At 43.0% G+C, this 17,142-nt stretch overlaps 1 protein-coding gene across 10 annotated transcripts in view; it reads right to left on the bottom strand.

Moving 5' to 3' along the window:
* Slc38a4 (solute carrier family 38 member 4) overlaps positions 1–17,142 on the bottom strand; it is a 69,485-nt gene that overhangs the window by 20,529 nt on the left and 31,814 nt on the right. For 3 of the 10 annotated variants that reach the window (XM_029567429.1, XM_029567431.1, XM_008841306.1), the window contains exons 2-4: positions 6,739–6,964; positions 3,330–3,420; positions 2,714–2,829 (exon numbers count right to left, since the gene is read on the bottom strand). In XM_029567429.1, coding sequence (XP_029423289.1) covers positions 2,714–2,829; positions 3,330–3,420; positions 6,739–6,857 — 326 coding nt within the window. In that variant the 5' untranslated portion in view covers positions 6,858–6,964. Of the gene's footprint in view, positions 1–2,713; positions 2,830–3,329; positions 3,421–3,910; positions 3,989–6,738; positions 6,965–8,952; positions 9,340–16,148; positions 16,230–17,142 lie in introns of those variants that run through there. The other 7 variants (XM_029567435.1, XM_029567437.1, XM_029567432.1 and 4 more) reach the window with 6 other exon arrangements.

The following is a 17,142-nucleotide window of genomic DNA, read 5'->3' as shown; positions in this document are numbered from 1 at the left end:
TAGAAACCTGACTTTTGTAAGTACTGATCCTGTATATAAAAAGGCACTTTGCTAATTGGAAGGTTAAGCAATTCCATATAATGAAGAAAGTTGAAGAGGGTTAGTGTGGATGGCAGGAAAATCCCTCAACTCTATTAAGAAGGAATCACTTCTGATGTCAAGACCCTCTGTAGGACCTCCTGTGAACGGCTTCTGTAGTTTATACTAATCAGCATTTCTCCAAAACCAAGAACTAGAGTGTAAAAATAGAGTGTGGATAAAGCCAGGCGGGTGGCACATACCCATAATTCTAGCACTTGGGAGGATGAAGCAGGAAGATCATTGTGGGTCCCATTGTCTCAAACAAATGAAAATGAATGTGGTTAGAGTCATCTACACAGAAAGGAAGGGACAGCACTAACCTAATCTGAAATTTAAGAAGGAAATCTTTCCCTGTGTTTGTTTTACTTGAGGACCCACACATCTCCCCAAAGTTTCTGAAATCCTCTGATAATCCCCTTGAAATCAATGCTGCCTTTCATTTGCAGCATGGACTACGCATTTCATAGCTACTCTAGGTATCTGCGGCCTTATTTTCCGGAAAACAAGTCTGCCAGAACCGTCCAATCAATGACTAATCATATATTCCATAGGAATGTGCCTGTTTTTTAAAGAGTTATGTAATTCAAATTACCTAATTTTGTTCCATGGAAAAATAATGAGTAATGAGCATTTCTATATTCTAAACGTGCTTTGGCAGGAATTCTAAACACAAAACCATGGGAATACCGCGCCACTTGCTGTAAATAAGGGAGAGAGGCGAATCTATTCTGTGTTACTTAATCACACAAAACACGTCCTATCCTATTTAGTTGTGTAATTGCTCTGGCCAAATAAATCTCTACTAAATTACTAAATGTTTATAGGCCTAAAATGAGGCCTTTTTTTTTTTTTGAAGTGGAATGCAGTGTTCTCCATGAAGTGATCTATGACTCTCTGGATGGGAGAAGTGTTTTCCATTTCTGTTCAACAATGATCTGTGATCATCTTTTAATTAATTTTAATTACATCTATAATTAATGAATGAGCTGTCTTTTTGTCTCAGAGGTTGTGTTTATTATAAAACCATATAAATATATTACTAGCCTAAGATTCAGATAATAAACAGCTAATTGATTTCAAACATGGCTTATAAAAGTCAAGTTAGCACAAAAAAATCCATTCAGTTAAAGACAGTTATACATAAAATAGCTCAATGGAGGCACTGACACAAGATACATATTTATAGCCCCTCAAATAGCTGATTACCTAATCACATGTGACGTTGGAACACAAACAGCATATATTTAAAATGTAAATGTTGCATTCTTAGACAGTTAACTCTCTAGCCTTGCATTTGGGACCAGGACCTGTGCTCACATGATGTCTAATGTGCAACTTTATTCTTGTGAAGAATTTCACTACTGACAACCATGTCTTGGAAAATACCAAGCTGTATGTGACTACGCAAACACCTGTGGTTGTCCATCACAGGTTGGGTCATATCCAGACATCCTATTGGCCAGCTCTGAGAAACTGCCATCCTCAAGCAGCCTTTGACTAAGTTTGGTGAAAGCATACAGGTTTAGAAATGAGCTTCAGTCACTAGGCAAATATTCCCTGTGTGAGACACTGTGTTAGGCTTTAGAAAAAGGCATGTGGTGAGGCTTCAGCTCAGTTCTCTAGAGTGGATAGTCCGCAAGGGAGCTAGACATTAACTAAACAAATCAAATAATCACACAAGGATGCTACAAGTGAAGCCAGTGTATCACAGATTTGCCCATCACGGCGGAGGTCAGGGAAAGCACTAGGGTGAGGTTGAGCTGAGATGTGAGGCATTAACTAGATGAAGAAAGGAAAGAGGGCTCCGAAGCGACATGCAAGGGCCTATTGGCCAAGGAGAAGGCCAGTGTTAAGGTGTCTGGTGTCCAGAGACATGGGGAATAGGACTGGGGCATGCCGGGCTCTCAGATGAGTTATTATTCCTAAGAACATTTAAAAACTAAATTTGGGAACCAGAGAGATGGCTCAGCAGTGAAGAGCACTGGCTGATCTTGCAGAGGATGTGGGCTCAGTTTCCAGCATCCACATAGTGGCTAACAGCCATCTGGAACTCCAATTCTAGGGGATCTGACACCCTCTTATGGTCTCCATGGGTACTGCATGACATAGGTGCACCTACATACATTCAGGCAAAACACTCATGTACATAAAAATGAAGACATATTTTTTTAAAAAAAAAGAAAATGGCAGCTGGACATGGCTGCCCAGGTCTTTAGTCCCAGCATTTGGGAGGCTGAGGCAGACAAATCTTTGTGAGACTGAGGCCAGACCCTATCTCAGAAAAACAATAATTAATAATAACAAATAAATTAAAAAGTTAGATTTGCTTTTGAGAAGGATATTTTGATTACTGAATGCTAGATTAAGTATCTATCAAGCAATGAAATACTTTGTGGAATTATTTCTGTGGCTTGGAGGGGTTGCTCTAACATTTTGGGTACTCGAGCACAGAAACATCTGCCATTTGGTTAGAGGTGGCTGAGTGAGCACATACTGATTTCTTATTTATCAGGTGTCAGATTTATCTAAATGGAAGAGGAATTTACTAGTACTTTCTCAAGTTCTTGTTCACAAAGAGCATCTATCAGGCTATGCATGGACTGACCAAATGCAGACATGTATGTTCACTTACATAAAAAGAACGATCCCTGTGTTGGCCATGGCGTAGGACAAGCCCAGGATCCCACTGCCCATGATGGCATTACTGAGGTTGAATGAGGACATTCCAAACGAAGTAGTTCCGGGGTGCTTGGAGAAAAAGGGATGCACTGTAAGCAAACAGTTTCGAAGGGACCAATCTTTTCTTTGGTTAGTCTTTATATATTCACCTGGAGAAATTACAGTCCCAAATCGAAGACTAATATAAAATCATAGTGAGTAAGAGCTAGTACACAGAACTTCAATAAAAGCATGTGATTTTGAAGGCAATGTAGGGCTTGGTTTCAACATAGATCTCAGAAAAAATTAAAAATACAGGTGGATTAATATAAAGAAGGAAAGCATGTATAACTGCAGATTACATTTAGGTTAGAATGATTTCTTGAAAAAACAAATAAATTTCATAAATGATTCATGCAGCCATATGGCAGACAGGAAAAACAAGCCCTTATTCCAGTAAGGGCTTGAATAAACAGAGAATGTGCTGATCAAGGGCTGGAAAATTTCAAACACATTGTTTTCCCACTGAGACCTAGGTAGATGGGACACCCTCAGTCCTGTTTACTGCCCAAAGGCAGAGGCCCACTTACATGCTCATCGGAGTAACCAGCCAGCTTCTTTTCCCCCAAAAATCCATTTGTTAGGAATTTCTGACTCTCAGCATCTTCATTAGCAAATTGACTGAACAGGCACACAGAAGAAAAATAACAAAAAAAGCATCGCATTAAGTGCCACCATCCGTTGTATTTATGTTTCAGAGGTCTAAGAGACTGAATGAAGCAGGGGGGCCAACTGCTAACTTAAGGGAGAAAACATCTAGAACTTTCTTCCTTCATAATTCTTTCCAGATCAATCATTGAATTCCGTATAAATAGACCTTGGGAGGGGCTGTGGATATTATGAAGGAAGGGAATATTTTTAGTTGAAAAACCGTTCATGCTTTTTTTCATATTAACTATGCAAGAAGCAGACTAACTGGACTCCATTTTGGCTCCAGCTATGGCCCTGAGTTTTCTAAACTACTGCTGTGCTGTGGTGAGATGATTTTATTAATTAATTTTTGCTTATGGTACCAAGGATTGAACCCAGGTCCTCTGTCAGCCAAGTGCTCTGCACGAGTCATACCCCCAGTTCTGATTTTACTAATGTAACCAAAATATTTGTTAGATACCCAGACATGCATCTCTTCTGTTGCCCCAAATATCCCTCTGAGAGGAATTTTCATGGTCCTGCTCTGAAGATGAGACACCTGTGGGTAGAAAAGGGAGTACGTGTTCTCCTGCCAGGCTGCCTGTGGTGATCCTTGGCACCGCACAGTGCCAGCAGGGCCCCGTAGCAGACACATCCTCTTACTCAGCTCCTTCTGCCCTTTACACATATGTTGCTTATTGCAAAGTAGTTGAATGGCAGCTCTAAGTTGTATTTGGTTGTATGTGTGTGCGTGCGTGTGTGTGTGTGTGTGTGTGTGTGTGTGTGTGTGTTTAGTGTCTGTGTGTGAATGACTCTGAAAAATGTGCTTCTGCTATTATTTGATAATGGAAAAACTGAGGATATTATTAAAGAAACCCAGCAACTTGGTAAAGGAGTTGGTAGGGAAATTAAACTTTAAAGGGACAAGATTCATGAACACTGTGATTATGGTCTGCCTGGACACAGGCTAGAAGCTGCACAGGTTGATAGATGCTGTCCACTTCCTGACCAGCACAGGATGCTGTCCCCTTCCTGTGTTGGCCAACTACAGCAGCCACAATACAGGAGCTCTGAGCTACGGACAGAGGGCCGGCCATATTTCCAAAAGGCTTGACTAACAACACCAACTGCCATCATTACAGTTTTACCCAAAATATGATACAGGCTTTTTTGGTTCTATTCAATGCTCAATTCTGCATGCTTCTTAAAAGTACTTTCTAATTAGACAAATTGCAATTCCCAAGGTATTTCTTGCATTCAAGAGTAAGACCAAACAATGGGAGAGGATTTTATGAAAATATTCCTTAGAAATAAAATGGAAGCAAGAATTATTCCAGGAGATTCTCACAAATTATCTTTTAAATAGGAGCTAATCTTGAAGGTACTCTGGTGAGCAAGAGGCATGACAGGGCGACTCTTGAAGAACAGAGAGGAACAGAGTACAGATAGAGCATGACAGACAGAGCTACAAAGCTTTCTGTATTCTTCAAGGACCTGATCAACTCTGACAGGATAAAAATGGGACAAAAGACTCTAAGAATGAAAGTGTTGCTTGAAGTACAGTCTGCACCCAGGAATGTCTAATAGTTTAGTTTTTACTTTAATCAACAAATTAAAATCTCATCCCGAGTGATTTTTAAAATTTAGAATTTGAAAGTAAACATTACTTTTTCTGAGGCATTTGTGTGCTCTTACTTGGGTGTGATATGAGGTGTAGGCTTAAAACAGGCTAAGACCATTCAAAACACCTGAGACATGTCCCAGCATGTTCAATGGTTTGACACCAAATCAAACATCTATTGAAAACATTCAGCAAAAGCAATTGTAAGCAGAGGCAAAATTTAAATTTGGTTTAGTCCAAACCAAACACAAACAAAACCCATCTTTTTGAGACAGGGTCTTCCTGTAGCCCCAGCTGTCTTGGAACTCACTATGTAGACCAGGCTAGCCTTGAATTCACAGAGATCCGCCTGCCTCTGCCTCCCCAGTGCTGGGATCAAAGGCGTGCGCCACCACACTGGCTAAAAAAAGTAACTATAAAATTTCTGGGCAGGGTGGCACATACCTTTAATCCCAGCACTCCAGAGGCAGAGGGAGGAAGATCCCTGTGAAACTGAGGCCAGCCTGATGTCCAGTAGCAAATTCCAGGCCAGCTGGGGTTACAGGAAGACCCTGTCCCCAAAACAAAACAAAATATAAAATCACAAAATAACGTCTTATGCATGCGCTGTCATTGTGAGTGGCTAAGAAGTTGTGCAAACTTGAGAGCATCACTGTGGATTCTTGAGGGCCAAACGGTTCAGTCCAGGACTGCTCTCCCAAGTGTGCTTCCTTCGGCTCAGCCACCCTCTGCAGACCTTATAACTGAGCACATCCCCTTCCGAGTCAAAAGGGCCCTCATACCTGGATTGGATCAGCAAAGTCATGAGGTGGAAGAGAAATAACAAAAAAAAAAAAAAAAAAAAAAAAAAAAAAAGAAAAAAAAAAAGGATTTGACTATCACCTACATCCCATGCATTGATTTCTTCCTTAGAAATGTAGGTATTAGTTTGCCATTCTACAGAAGATAAATAATTCCCTAAATCAAGTGGCTACTCCGCAGACTCCAGTGCCCTGAGTTCAACCTCACCCACAAGGTCATTCAACTTGGAAATTGCCATTATTTACCTCTCAAGGGCCTCTTTGGTCCAGCAACCCTGACGTTTACCGCACTAAACTACTTATAGGAAGAATAGTGCCTTCTACCCCACATGCCCCTACAGCCCTGCCAAGACAGTGTGAATGAGATGAGATGTTTTTATTTGAAATGAGGCAGTTAAGTCACCTTAGCTGTCCTGTGGAATTGTGCAGTCCACAGACAATGTAATGATCTGAAACTGGGTTGGAAGATTTAATGGGCTGAGAACGTGATGTATATTTAGTGGGTGACCCCATAACAGTTGTGAATGAGCTTGCTCAGAGGATACTGGAAACCCTGGAGACACAGCCAACATCCAAAGTATAGTCAAAGCAAGAAAAACCCAAGAAAGAATCATCCAGAAGGTAAAGGGAATAATAGGCGAATGCAGATGAAATACAGGCTGCATTAGTAGTAAAGACAGAGACCCCGGCAAGCTCAGTTTCCAGCCAGTCCCACAAAGGACTGACATTACTACTGTATTTCAGGATCAGGGATTTGCTATATTAACATCAACATTGTTATCTCAAATGTATCTGCAATAAATCCAGTCCTTCCACAAGACCCTGGTTTTCCGTGTCTGTGAGCCTGTCTCTCTTGCACAGAGCCTGGTGGCTTGACTCCCCCCGTACCTGCTCATGGCTGCCTTTTGGGAGCTGCCCACCCCCGTGTAGCTGTCTTGAACACTTTCTCCACTGCTACTCTCTTCGTCGGGCTCCATGTTGACATTTCTCAGTTCCATGGGATCCATTTGGCCCGTCAGCACTTTCTTGTCCACACAAGAGCTCCTTCAGTGTAAATAATATACTATACCTTCAGCTCAAGGCGCTTCCTTGGGTCAATGTTCAGAACTCCGTTCTGAAAACAGAACACAAATCATTATCGTCTGCTTTAAGTTGGATCACTGAATTTGAATCCCCTACCTTGTTTATGCTTGCTGGGAGACATAGAAAGTCATCATGAGGGTATAGGTATTTGTAAACAGACTGCATGCCCTTTTAAAAATGAGAGGGAGGACAAAATTAAATCATTGACAAAGGAAGATCTGCCCAGTATCTCTACTAGAAGTAACTGGAAAGAACATTCAAGCCTTAATTGAACTGGGCATGAAGGAGCCTTGATAATAGGGACAGGATCAAGGATGGAAAGCCACTTTATAGGCACATCAACTGAACCGAAGTCAGCAGATTTACGTTCAGATTGGCGTTGAACAACATTTACATCAAGGTATTTTAACCAGAGAGAGGCTGTCTCTAATGTTTCGCTTGGGTCTCAGCGTAAGTTGCTTCACATTTTTTGGATCTCATTTTTCTCAATTGTAAAATGAATAGAGGTGGACTGGCTGGCTTTGTGCTTTCTAAAATGCCATAAAAACATTATATGGTATTGAAAGACTTTTTCTGAAAAGCTTACTAGATTTGTCCACTACTGTTGAGCCATCGTACAGGGAGAAACACGATTGCACTTGAAAGCAGTGTTTCTAGCACACATCGTGAGCAGACATACTGGAAAACTGCTTCAGAACTCACAGAGGCTGCACACCCGTGAGAAGTATGAGGCGGGTCCATGGGAATGCCCCCACAGTCCCTAGTAGGACACCCATGAAGGCAGTTCACATGTGGCAATTACATTAGCCGGTAACCCTGAGTTACAGAAGTTCAAAATACATCCTGAAACTCAGCAGTAGGAATGTCAAGAGGCCAAGAAAGGAGGAGACTCACAAACGGGGTGGCAATGTAAAAGAGACTTTTAAGTTGCTGTAATAAAAGATCAAATCAAGGATGCAGCATTCATAAGATAGGCAGATCGCAAAAGAAGGAAACAGTTTATAGAAGAGCAGCAGGAGTAATTCTAAGAATAAAAATGTTTATCATTGAAAGAGGGAGAGAAAAGGAAAGGGAGAGTTATGAAAGTGGAAGACAGATCTGTAGAAATAACTGAAATTGCAACACAGAGGTAAAGAAATAAAGATGCAAAGGAGAAGGAAGAGATTGGCAAGGAGGGAGGGATAAGAAATTTAAACCTAGTCTCACATTCATTCTAATATGACAGAATTATGAGAACAGAGAGAGATAAAATAGAAAGAAAACCAGCCAAGAATTGTCCAGAATTAAGGAAAGACAGTATTTAGAATTTCAAAGAATGCACGCGTTTTAAGCGAGAGCAATAAAAATGGACCGATGTATTAATTAATACAAGACGGTTTAAGTGCATACTGCCAGAGTCAAGAAAGGAAGTGCAAAAGCTACCAGAGAGGACAGAAGCCATGCCGATGATTCGTGGAAACTCACAGGAGCACAGAGGCTCCCCTTCCCATCACACATTCCCCCCTCTCATTTCCACGAAGCACCTACTAATCATGGTTTCTGCTGTGGGTTCATCGGTTAAAGTTAGCCATCCTAAATTTAAATAACTCACTAACACATCTCTGACTTGATCCCACTCTAGACTGGCAGCTAGGAAAAATAGGGACGTTAGGGCGCTTCCTTCTACCCTTCCTCCCCCACAGCCTTAATTGGTGCAGTTAATGATGTCTGCAATGTTGAGAATCATAACATTTTCACCCTGTTCTGCAAAGCCACATGACTCAATACTCACCATTTACAACACTGTGATTATGGAACCGGTGTGCCGCCTAAAACCAAGTGTGTATTTGACTACGCACTAGGTGAAAGGTAACCTTAGAGTACTAGAACTTTGAAAGCAAGTTTTCCACACTTTCTTCCTTTCCAAATGGCTTTCTCCTCCAAACTCTGTATGTCCCTTCTTCAACCCATTTTGCATCACGCTACAATGTTACCCTGACCCGACGCCCTCACTCAATGTGTATACCCTTGTAAACACACCTTCTGCATCGTCTCAGGTTGGAAAGTCTCTTTATTTTGCTCTCACATCTCATTGTTTGAACTCCATTTTCACAATCATCTTCCCTTCAGATGTTGAAGACATTTCTCCCGTGACCTCAGCCTCTTCTGATGAGTTTGGCTCTCATTTCTTTGTAGCTAATATCATTTTAAGAAGGATTTAGAGACTTTTCTCCTTATGGTGATCTGAAGTCTCATCAGGATGCAACTAGGTGTAATTAGCTTTTAAAATCCATCTTATTCAGTGCATTGAGGACCAATTCATTCAAAAGACATGGAGCTTTCTTCAGAACAAAAACATTCTGCTATTTTCCAAAGCCGCTGCTTCCCCTGTGTTTTTCCCAAAGCCGCCGCAGACCTCTTGATCTAGATGGTAAACTTCTTTTTCTTTAAAAAAAAAAAAAAATTAAAAACTATTTTATTATTTTTATTTTATGTTTATGACTGTATTGCCTGCATGTATGTGAGTGTACCCGTGTCGTGCAATGCCGCGGAGGTCGGGAGAGGGCGTCGGATTCCTGTGGAACTGGGAGTTAAGGATGGTTCGTAGCGGCCATATGGGTGCTGGGAATCGAACCTGGGTCCTCTGCTAGAGCAGTCAGTGCTCTTAACGCTGCGCCATCTCTCCAGCCTCAAACTTCTTCCTTTTCAATTCATAACATTTCTAACGTAAAATGATGCAAAATCCATATGCCCTTCAGTGGGAACCTCTTTGGATTTTGATTTCCCCCAGGTTGTGTAAGGCTCCCTTGAGACACTAGGCGGCAGCAGGGAGCCCCGGCTCCGTCTCAGCCATGCAGTCCTGAGCACAGTCCTCCACAGAACATGGTGTTGCTAAGCTGAAATGCTGGGTACACGTCACAGTGTGGGCCTTGAATGTCCTTCGAAGTCCTATATGTTGAAAGGCCCACGTGCTACCCAAGCAAATGAAAGGTCAGGAACTACGAGCCCAGATAAACTTTTTTCTCTCTTGAGTATCTCAGGTGTTTTGATAAGGTAAAGAAAAGCGGACTAGCACAGGTTAGGAGTGCTAAATAACCCTTCTAACGGTATTTTCCACTTAAAATGGGTTCACCAAGTTGTTCCAACTTTTGTACTTGCATCAAGTAGCAACTGTGTCTTCATTTCTTCATCTTACTGATCCACACTCAGGCATAATTTCTCAACGTCGGGCTGGGAGCAACAAGGTATCTTCAGGTGGCGCCTTTTCTTTCTCAGCCGAGCTAACGCTTCCATCATGCCCTTGGGAATGTTCTTAATTTCAGCTGACACTTTATTCTCCCTCATTTGTCATATCACCTTTTTGCTGCGTTATTTGATGGACGCAGTGTTTTCTGACTAAAGCTGTCCATCTGGCACCCCCAGGAGTCACTTTGCGCCAAGCTCCATGTTTCCGCTGGGGCGTTTGCCCGTCTCCATTCTTCAACCTGCTGGTTCCTTAAGCTCCTGGAACCCCAGGTTGCCTGTATATCTTTGTGAGCGGAGGAATGTGCTGGGCAGTAGACAGCCAGTACTCAGGTTTATGGCATGGTGGGCTCGGTTCACGGCTGGCTGCTCCTCTACGGTCTGTGAGAGTGGCTCATCTGCAGCCTGCATGAGGAGTATTGAGTGAGGAGGCCCTGCTTGCTAGGAGAACCCTTCATGTGAGGAGCACTTTTGAGTGTGAGGAGCACCCTGCATTGAGGAGCACTCTGTGAGGCGCACTCTGAGTGTGAGGAGCACTCTGGGTGTGAGGAGCACCGTGCAGGGCCCACTCCCAGGCACAGCTGCCCCTGGAGGCAGAGCTTCTAGTCCTGCTCATTACACCTCTTTCTCTGTTGCAGTGGCCCTGATGCCTGCCACAGAGTCCGTTTTACTAGCTTGTTTTGTTTTTGCTTTTGTTTTTCAGACCAGATCACAGTTTTATCTTATGGTCAAAATGGTGGCCCAAGCAGACCATCATGCCCAAAGTGAGGCTCTTTGGTGAACACTAGCACTGGTTACCCATGATGCCTGCTTCTTCTTTGAATATGTTGATGGAATCTGGCCTACTACCCAGCATCCCCTAGAGAAAGCACACCTCCCCTGGTGCCTGGTCCCTTTCTCAATTTCTGAATCCCACTTCCTTCCCCGACCCCATCTCCTTTCTCACTTCTACGAATTCTTCAAAACTTCTGTGAATGGATGACGTTGCTGTTGCTTATCATAGGCTTGTCTTTTTACAACGTTTTGTTTTAAGTTTGGTTGTTTGATTTGCTAAAGGTATCCTACACCCTGTTCTGTCTACTTTCAAGACACTGTGAATTTGATGGAGCTAAGGGATGGTCAGAATTCTGGTAAGACATCCCTGTCACAGGGAGTATCTGTGAAGGTGTTTCTGGAAAACATTAATGCTTGAACCAGTAGAGCCAATAAAGACGTTCTTCACTAGTGGTTGTCATCCTAAGCCTTTGCACTGAGCATCGCACTAGAGCAAAGCCTTTCTCTCCTTTACCTGAACAACCTTCAGCATCAGAGTTTCAGTTCACAGGCCTTCAGATCCAGGAACTTATTTCAATAACTGCCTGCTTCTGAGGGCCTGAAGCCCCAGAATTATTCTGTCAGCTTCCCTGGTTTCCACCTTGTGGATGGCAGACTGTCCTTGTTATCACATAGGCCAATTCCCATACTAAATTGGGACTATGTCAACTACCTCCGGTCCTCCCTCCCTCCTGCTTGTTCTGTTTCCTTGACTTACTAATATTCCAAAGACTCCCAAAGCTAAACCTTTAGCTTAGGCTTCTCCTTGGAGCTGCACTTCCACGTGACTAGAGTCCTGAGACCTGTATATCTCAAAGCTTAAATTTCACATGTCTAAGATAACCCTCTTCCTCCCTGCAAGCTACTCAAAGACTGCCACCACATTTCTGAAGCTATTCAAGCCAGAAGCAGGGTCTACTTGTTTATTACCAACACCCAGTCCTTTACAAAGTCTGGATGATTTTACATGGAACTGAAACAGTTCTCAACTTGGCGCACCTCTTTCTGCTTATGCAAGCAGCCCTCCCCCATGCTCTCCCTGACCCCTCTTGCTGCCTTCCCCACGGTCCTCAACACACACGTTCTTCACACAAAGGCCCGAGTGAGCTCTGGAGTTGGAAGAGCATAGGTTGTGGCCTTTCTTCTTCTAGAACACTTTATGCCATCTAAACTATCAACCAACTCAAGGCTCTACCACCTCTACGGTTGCTGTGGTCCGTCAGTCTCTGTCTTAATCTCCTTCCACTCTCTCCACCTGGTGCTCATACCGCACTGGCTTCCAGTTTCAGGAACAAACTGCATTCTTTGATGTCTCAGGCCATTTGCTCAGGCCAGTCACAGTGACTGAAATGGGCTCAGGCCGGTCACAGTGACTGAAATGGGCTCAGGCCGGTCACAGTGGCTAAAATGGGCTTTTCCTCCTCTACTCCATCTTTAACTCAGCCTTTCCAACTATGGAATAATAGGAGGTTTGATCATGGGGTTCAACCTACTCTGGGGATTGAGGAGGGCTTTTCTGTGGAAGGGGCCTTGGGGCTGAGACCTTTGTTGCTTCATACAGGTCTGTACTCCTGGGACTTCAGCTAAAGTCTGCCTGACTTTGTGCTTATTTAGAGCAATTTCTTTGACTTTATTCACCTTAAACCATGATAATCTTAGGATCAAAGGAAAGAACATTATGACAGGTGTGGCAGTGTACACCTTTAATCCCAGCACTTGGGAGGCAGAGGCAGGTGGATCGCTGTAAGATTGAGACCAGCCTCATCTACTTAGTGAGTTCCAGGCCAGCTGGGGCTACAGGGAGACCCTGTTTCAGAACACCCAGAGGAAACAAAACAAAAACCCCCAAAGCACATAAAACACTCGTGCGGCTCTTCCGCCACACTGAGCGAACACTAGGCCAGGGTGTGTCTGAAGGCTTTGTACGTATCACTCATGTAGTCCTCACTATGGCCCTCTAAGGCATGTACCAATCTTGCCCTAGCAGCCTCCGTTCTCTTACTCCTCTACACAGAGAACTAAAGCCTGGACAGGGAATGGGAACAATGGCTTTGGTACAAACAGAACTAGGTATAAATCTTGGCCAATTACCTAATTCACGACTTTGCAGTTCTGAAAATGGAGGCAGTATCATTTACCACTGCAGTAGCATCGTGAGGATTTAAATATGATCAGGCATGTCAAAGGTTAGCATGTGGTAGGTCCCCAGCAAACTTGAATTCTTTTACCCTTTTCCAATAATCAGAATCCCATCGATGTCTTCATCTGCATGAGAGCATACATACTAATTTCATATAATTTATCCTAGACACCCTAAACAAAGGCTTTATATTCTCAAACCTCCCACAAACCTTCTTAGCAAGGTAGTGAAAGAGTAAATTTTCATACTACTTTTTCTATGTAGAAAACATTTTATTTTATTTTTTGTTGTTTTTTGTCTTTTTGAGACAGGGTCTCCCTGTAGCTCCAGCTGTCCTGGAACTCATTATGTAGACCAGGCTGGCCTTGAACTCACAGAGATCCGCCTGCCTCTGCCTCTCGAGTGCCAGGATTAAAGGCGTGTGCCACCACTCTGGCTTTTTTTATTCTCTTTTAACGGTGATATATCCCATAATACAGTTTAAGGCCTCGGCTAATCCTGATTTTGGTTTTTGCCAAGGAGGTCTCACAAAGTTTGGAACCCATTTTCATAGTTCATGTGTTCATCTCTGAATATCCTAATACTGATCTATTTTAAGGGAATTATGGTTAAAACTCAGTTAAAACAGCAGTAGAGCATTATGAGACACAAAATACCTTAAGTCACTTGTCTGTAGCAAAGTAAGTACCTTAGGATTTAGACTCCATCATCATCATCATCATCATCATCATTGTCATCGTCATGCTATTCACGTGCTTACACTTTGGTATGAAAATGTTCTACAGTGGTGACTCTTTCACCCACCCACTCGCTCCTTCAGTAACTGTTGAGAATGCAACATAAACCGAAACTTCAAAGACAGAGAATTACTAAAACACGGCCCTGCCCCTGAGGAGCTCACCCTATTAAAGAAACCAGATTGGAAAAAAAAAAACCCTTCCATATAACATAATGAACATCTTTGCCATTTTTCTCTGGCTCAGTATTTACTGAACTAATCAATAAATCACTGCATGAGTAAACCAGAACACGAGGCTGGCAAACACCATGATAGAGAAAGACACTTCCCATGGGTATGAACCCTTCAGCTGCCTGTCTCAGTGCATGGTAACTCCATTTACCTAGCATCCGCTGGATGAATGTAGTTTAGCCTTGATACCCTCAGTCTCTGTCCATTACTCAGGTCCAACCCTAACCAAGTCCTACCAGGCCTTCTTTCAATATTTACTCTAAAACTCACCCACTGCTATTTCAAATTACCAACATGAAGTGATTTTCTCAAGGCTCTTTTGACTAAATCCAAATGTCTTCATATGTTGTAAGATTAAGCACTCCTTAGGTTCCAACTGAACTGTCGTCATCATCATAGTCACTGGGTATCTTGCGTTCCCAACTGTCACCTCAGAACCTCGTATTGGGCTATTTCTACTATGATCTTACCCACATTCCCGACTTGGGTGTCTTCTAGTGGTAACTAAGGCCATGTGGTGGGAAAGCCATTTCCTGACTCTCACATCTGAGCTCGACCTCCATGTTCCTATAGCATGCTCTCCTTCCCCTCATAGGACAACTCCCACTTTATATTTTCACTTATGAGATGATTTGACCTACAGCCATCTGCCTCACTAGGAAGGAAGCTTGACGAAGCGGCAGAGTGCCAGGCTGGTAGACGACACGCTCCTGTTACAATCTGCAAACACCAAAGCAACTTGAAATTGTGTCCATTACACATACAGGTATGCATTCTTGCTAGTTTTAGGGAGTTAATATTTCAAAACTGAGCAGAAAACTTATCTGATTACCAAGAGAAAGAACAGCTTGTTGCCCCCCCCCGAAAGACTTCCAAATACTTCTTTTAGAAAAGATTCCAGATTTTGGACAGAATTTTCTGTACATCAGCCTTCCTCCCGAGGAAGGTTTCTCTGGGATGTAAAGAAGTCTTATAGAAACAGACTTAATCATCCAGTGCAGAGATCAGCAGCACTGTTTGTTCAATCTACTCACTCATGGAGCTACAAAATCAAAACTTAAGATGGTATTTAGAATACTGTCATGTGGGCCTCTATAGAGAGATGGCTCAGTGGTTAAGAGCACTGGTTACTCTTGCAGAGAACCTATGTTCAGCTTCCAGCACTCATAAAGTGGCTAAGAGCCATCTGTAACTCCAGTTCCAGGGACTCCATCCATCACCGTCTTCTGGCCTCGGTAGGCACTACACACATGGGTGCACTTACACATATGCAGGCAAAACATTCAGACACATAAAATAAAAATAAATTAATTTTAAAAAGAATACTGTCATGTTAGAAGACTTCTAGCTTCATTGTTCTTAGTCACTGATGTCCTAGATAGCAAATTCCTTACATCTAAACTCTAGTTATTAAACATATTAGTGCTTTGAATGGCTACCTAAAAAGTTCATGATGAAAGAGTCTTAAAACAAGAAATTTCTCAAATTCTGTGACTGTGGCTCAGCACCAAAAGTGTCCCAAGTCAGAAGCTGGAGGTAGGACCTTCTGTAGGCACTGCAAACATTTGTTTTACCTGATAAGTAAAAGTTGAAGGGGAGCCAGTGACGTCAGAGTAGACGTTCCCACCCTGCCATTGGCCTGGTTCTCCATGCCATCTCAAGGTTGAACAGTCTACCCCGAGAGCCGGGGCGGGCAGCAGACAGCCCCATGTGGCAGTGCTCATGGGCCGCACAACTCCAAAAATCCAAGTTATCCTATATATAAGGAGCTGGTTTAAAGCCACATCTAAAATGTACCTCATGTAAATGAATATAGTGTTGGGAGAAAACTAATCTAGTTAAAGGAGCCTTCATGGCAAATTGTCTTCACTTCCCCAATGATGCTATTCTAGGCACACTTCGATAGCAGACAACCTGGCAGTCTAGTGTACCTTTTGTCACAGAAATTACCTTCCATAAAAAAAGATGGGGGAAATGGGGAGACGACTTGGCTCATAAAATGCTTGTTGCACAAACATGAGGACCTGGCTTTGGCACTTGTATAGAAAAGCCAGGCATGGTGGTACGCACCTGTAATCCCAGCACTGGTGAGGCAGAATCGGGGGATCCTTGGGACTTCCTGGCCAGTCAGTCTAGATAAATCCGCAAGTCCTAGGTTCAGTAACAGATCTCGTCTCAAAAAATGAGGAGGGTAATTGAGAAAGACACTCAATGTTGGCCTATGGCCGCTACATGTATAAACACACACACACACACACACACACACACAAGACATTCAGTCTCAAATAGTTCTTGGGAAAGAAACAATGCAGCCATATTTATTTCAGTATTTTAGCATTTCCTCTTCCGTCCTCTATTTAGACACAGCTTAGCAATAGCACCTAGAAAGAAGTAAGAAAGTCACAATCAACAGCTCTATGCTCACCGCAGCTGGCAGAGTGCATGCTTAGTCAGGTGAGGGAAGGGCATGTGACTGATCCCAGCTGCTCTCAGAAGGCCAGAGAGGATTACTGTGAGTTCAAGGCCAGCTTGGACTATAGAGTGAGTTCCAGACTACTGTGGGCCATAGTGTGAAGCCCTGTCTCAAAACGAAACAAAAGAACTCTATGCTTGTTAACACAGAATAGAGCAGGGTTCATAAAATGCAAATGTGCTTTCTTCCTTACAGGTTGGCCAGGTTGGCTCTCAGGTCTGCTTAAGCAGATTTTCACAAGCATACCTTGGTCACTACTTCCCCACACAACAGTCAGCTGACAGAATGTACAGGGGACCTCCCAGAGGGAACTCTTTGTGCTATACATTTAAGTGTGCGATGCTTAAGAACCTGCCATGGTTGTAGAGACCGCAAATTCCAGACGATCTACATTCATAATAGATATGGACAGGGCCACCTCCAGGGGCTCCTTTTTCTTTTCACCTTAAAAATAAGTTACTTCAGGGCTGGAGAGATGGCTCAGTGGTTAAGAACACTGTTCTTGCAGAAGACCTGGGTTCAAATCCCAGCACCCACATGGCAGCTAACAACTGTCCGTAACTTCAGTTCCAGGGGATCTGACAGCCTCTT

The sequence above is a fragment of the Nannospalax galili genome, unplaced genomic scaffold (genome assembly GCF_000622305.1).
Source record: "Nannospalax galili isolate Female #2095 unplaced genomic scaffold, S.galili_v1.0 scaffold841, whole genome shotgun sequence".
Lineage (NCBI taxonomy): Eukaryota > Metazoa > Chordata > Mammalia > Rodentia > Spalacidae > Nannospalax > Nannospalax galili.
This window is presented reverse-complemented; position numbering and strand designations above follow the sequence as displayed.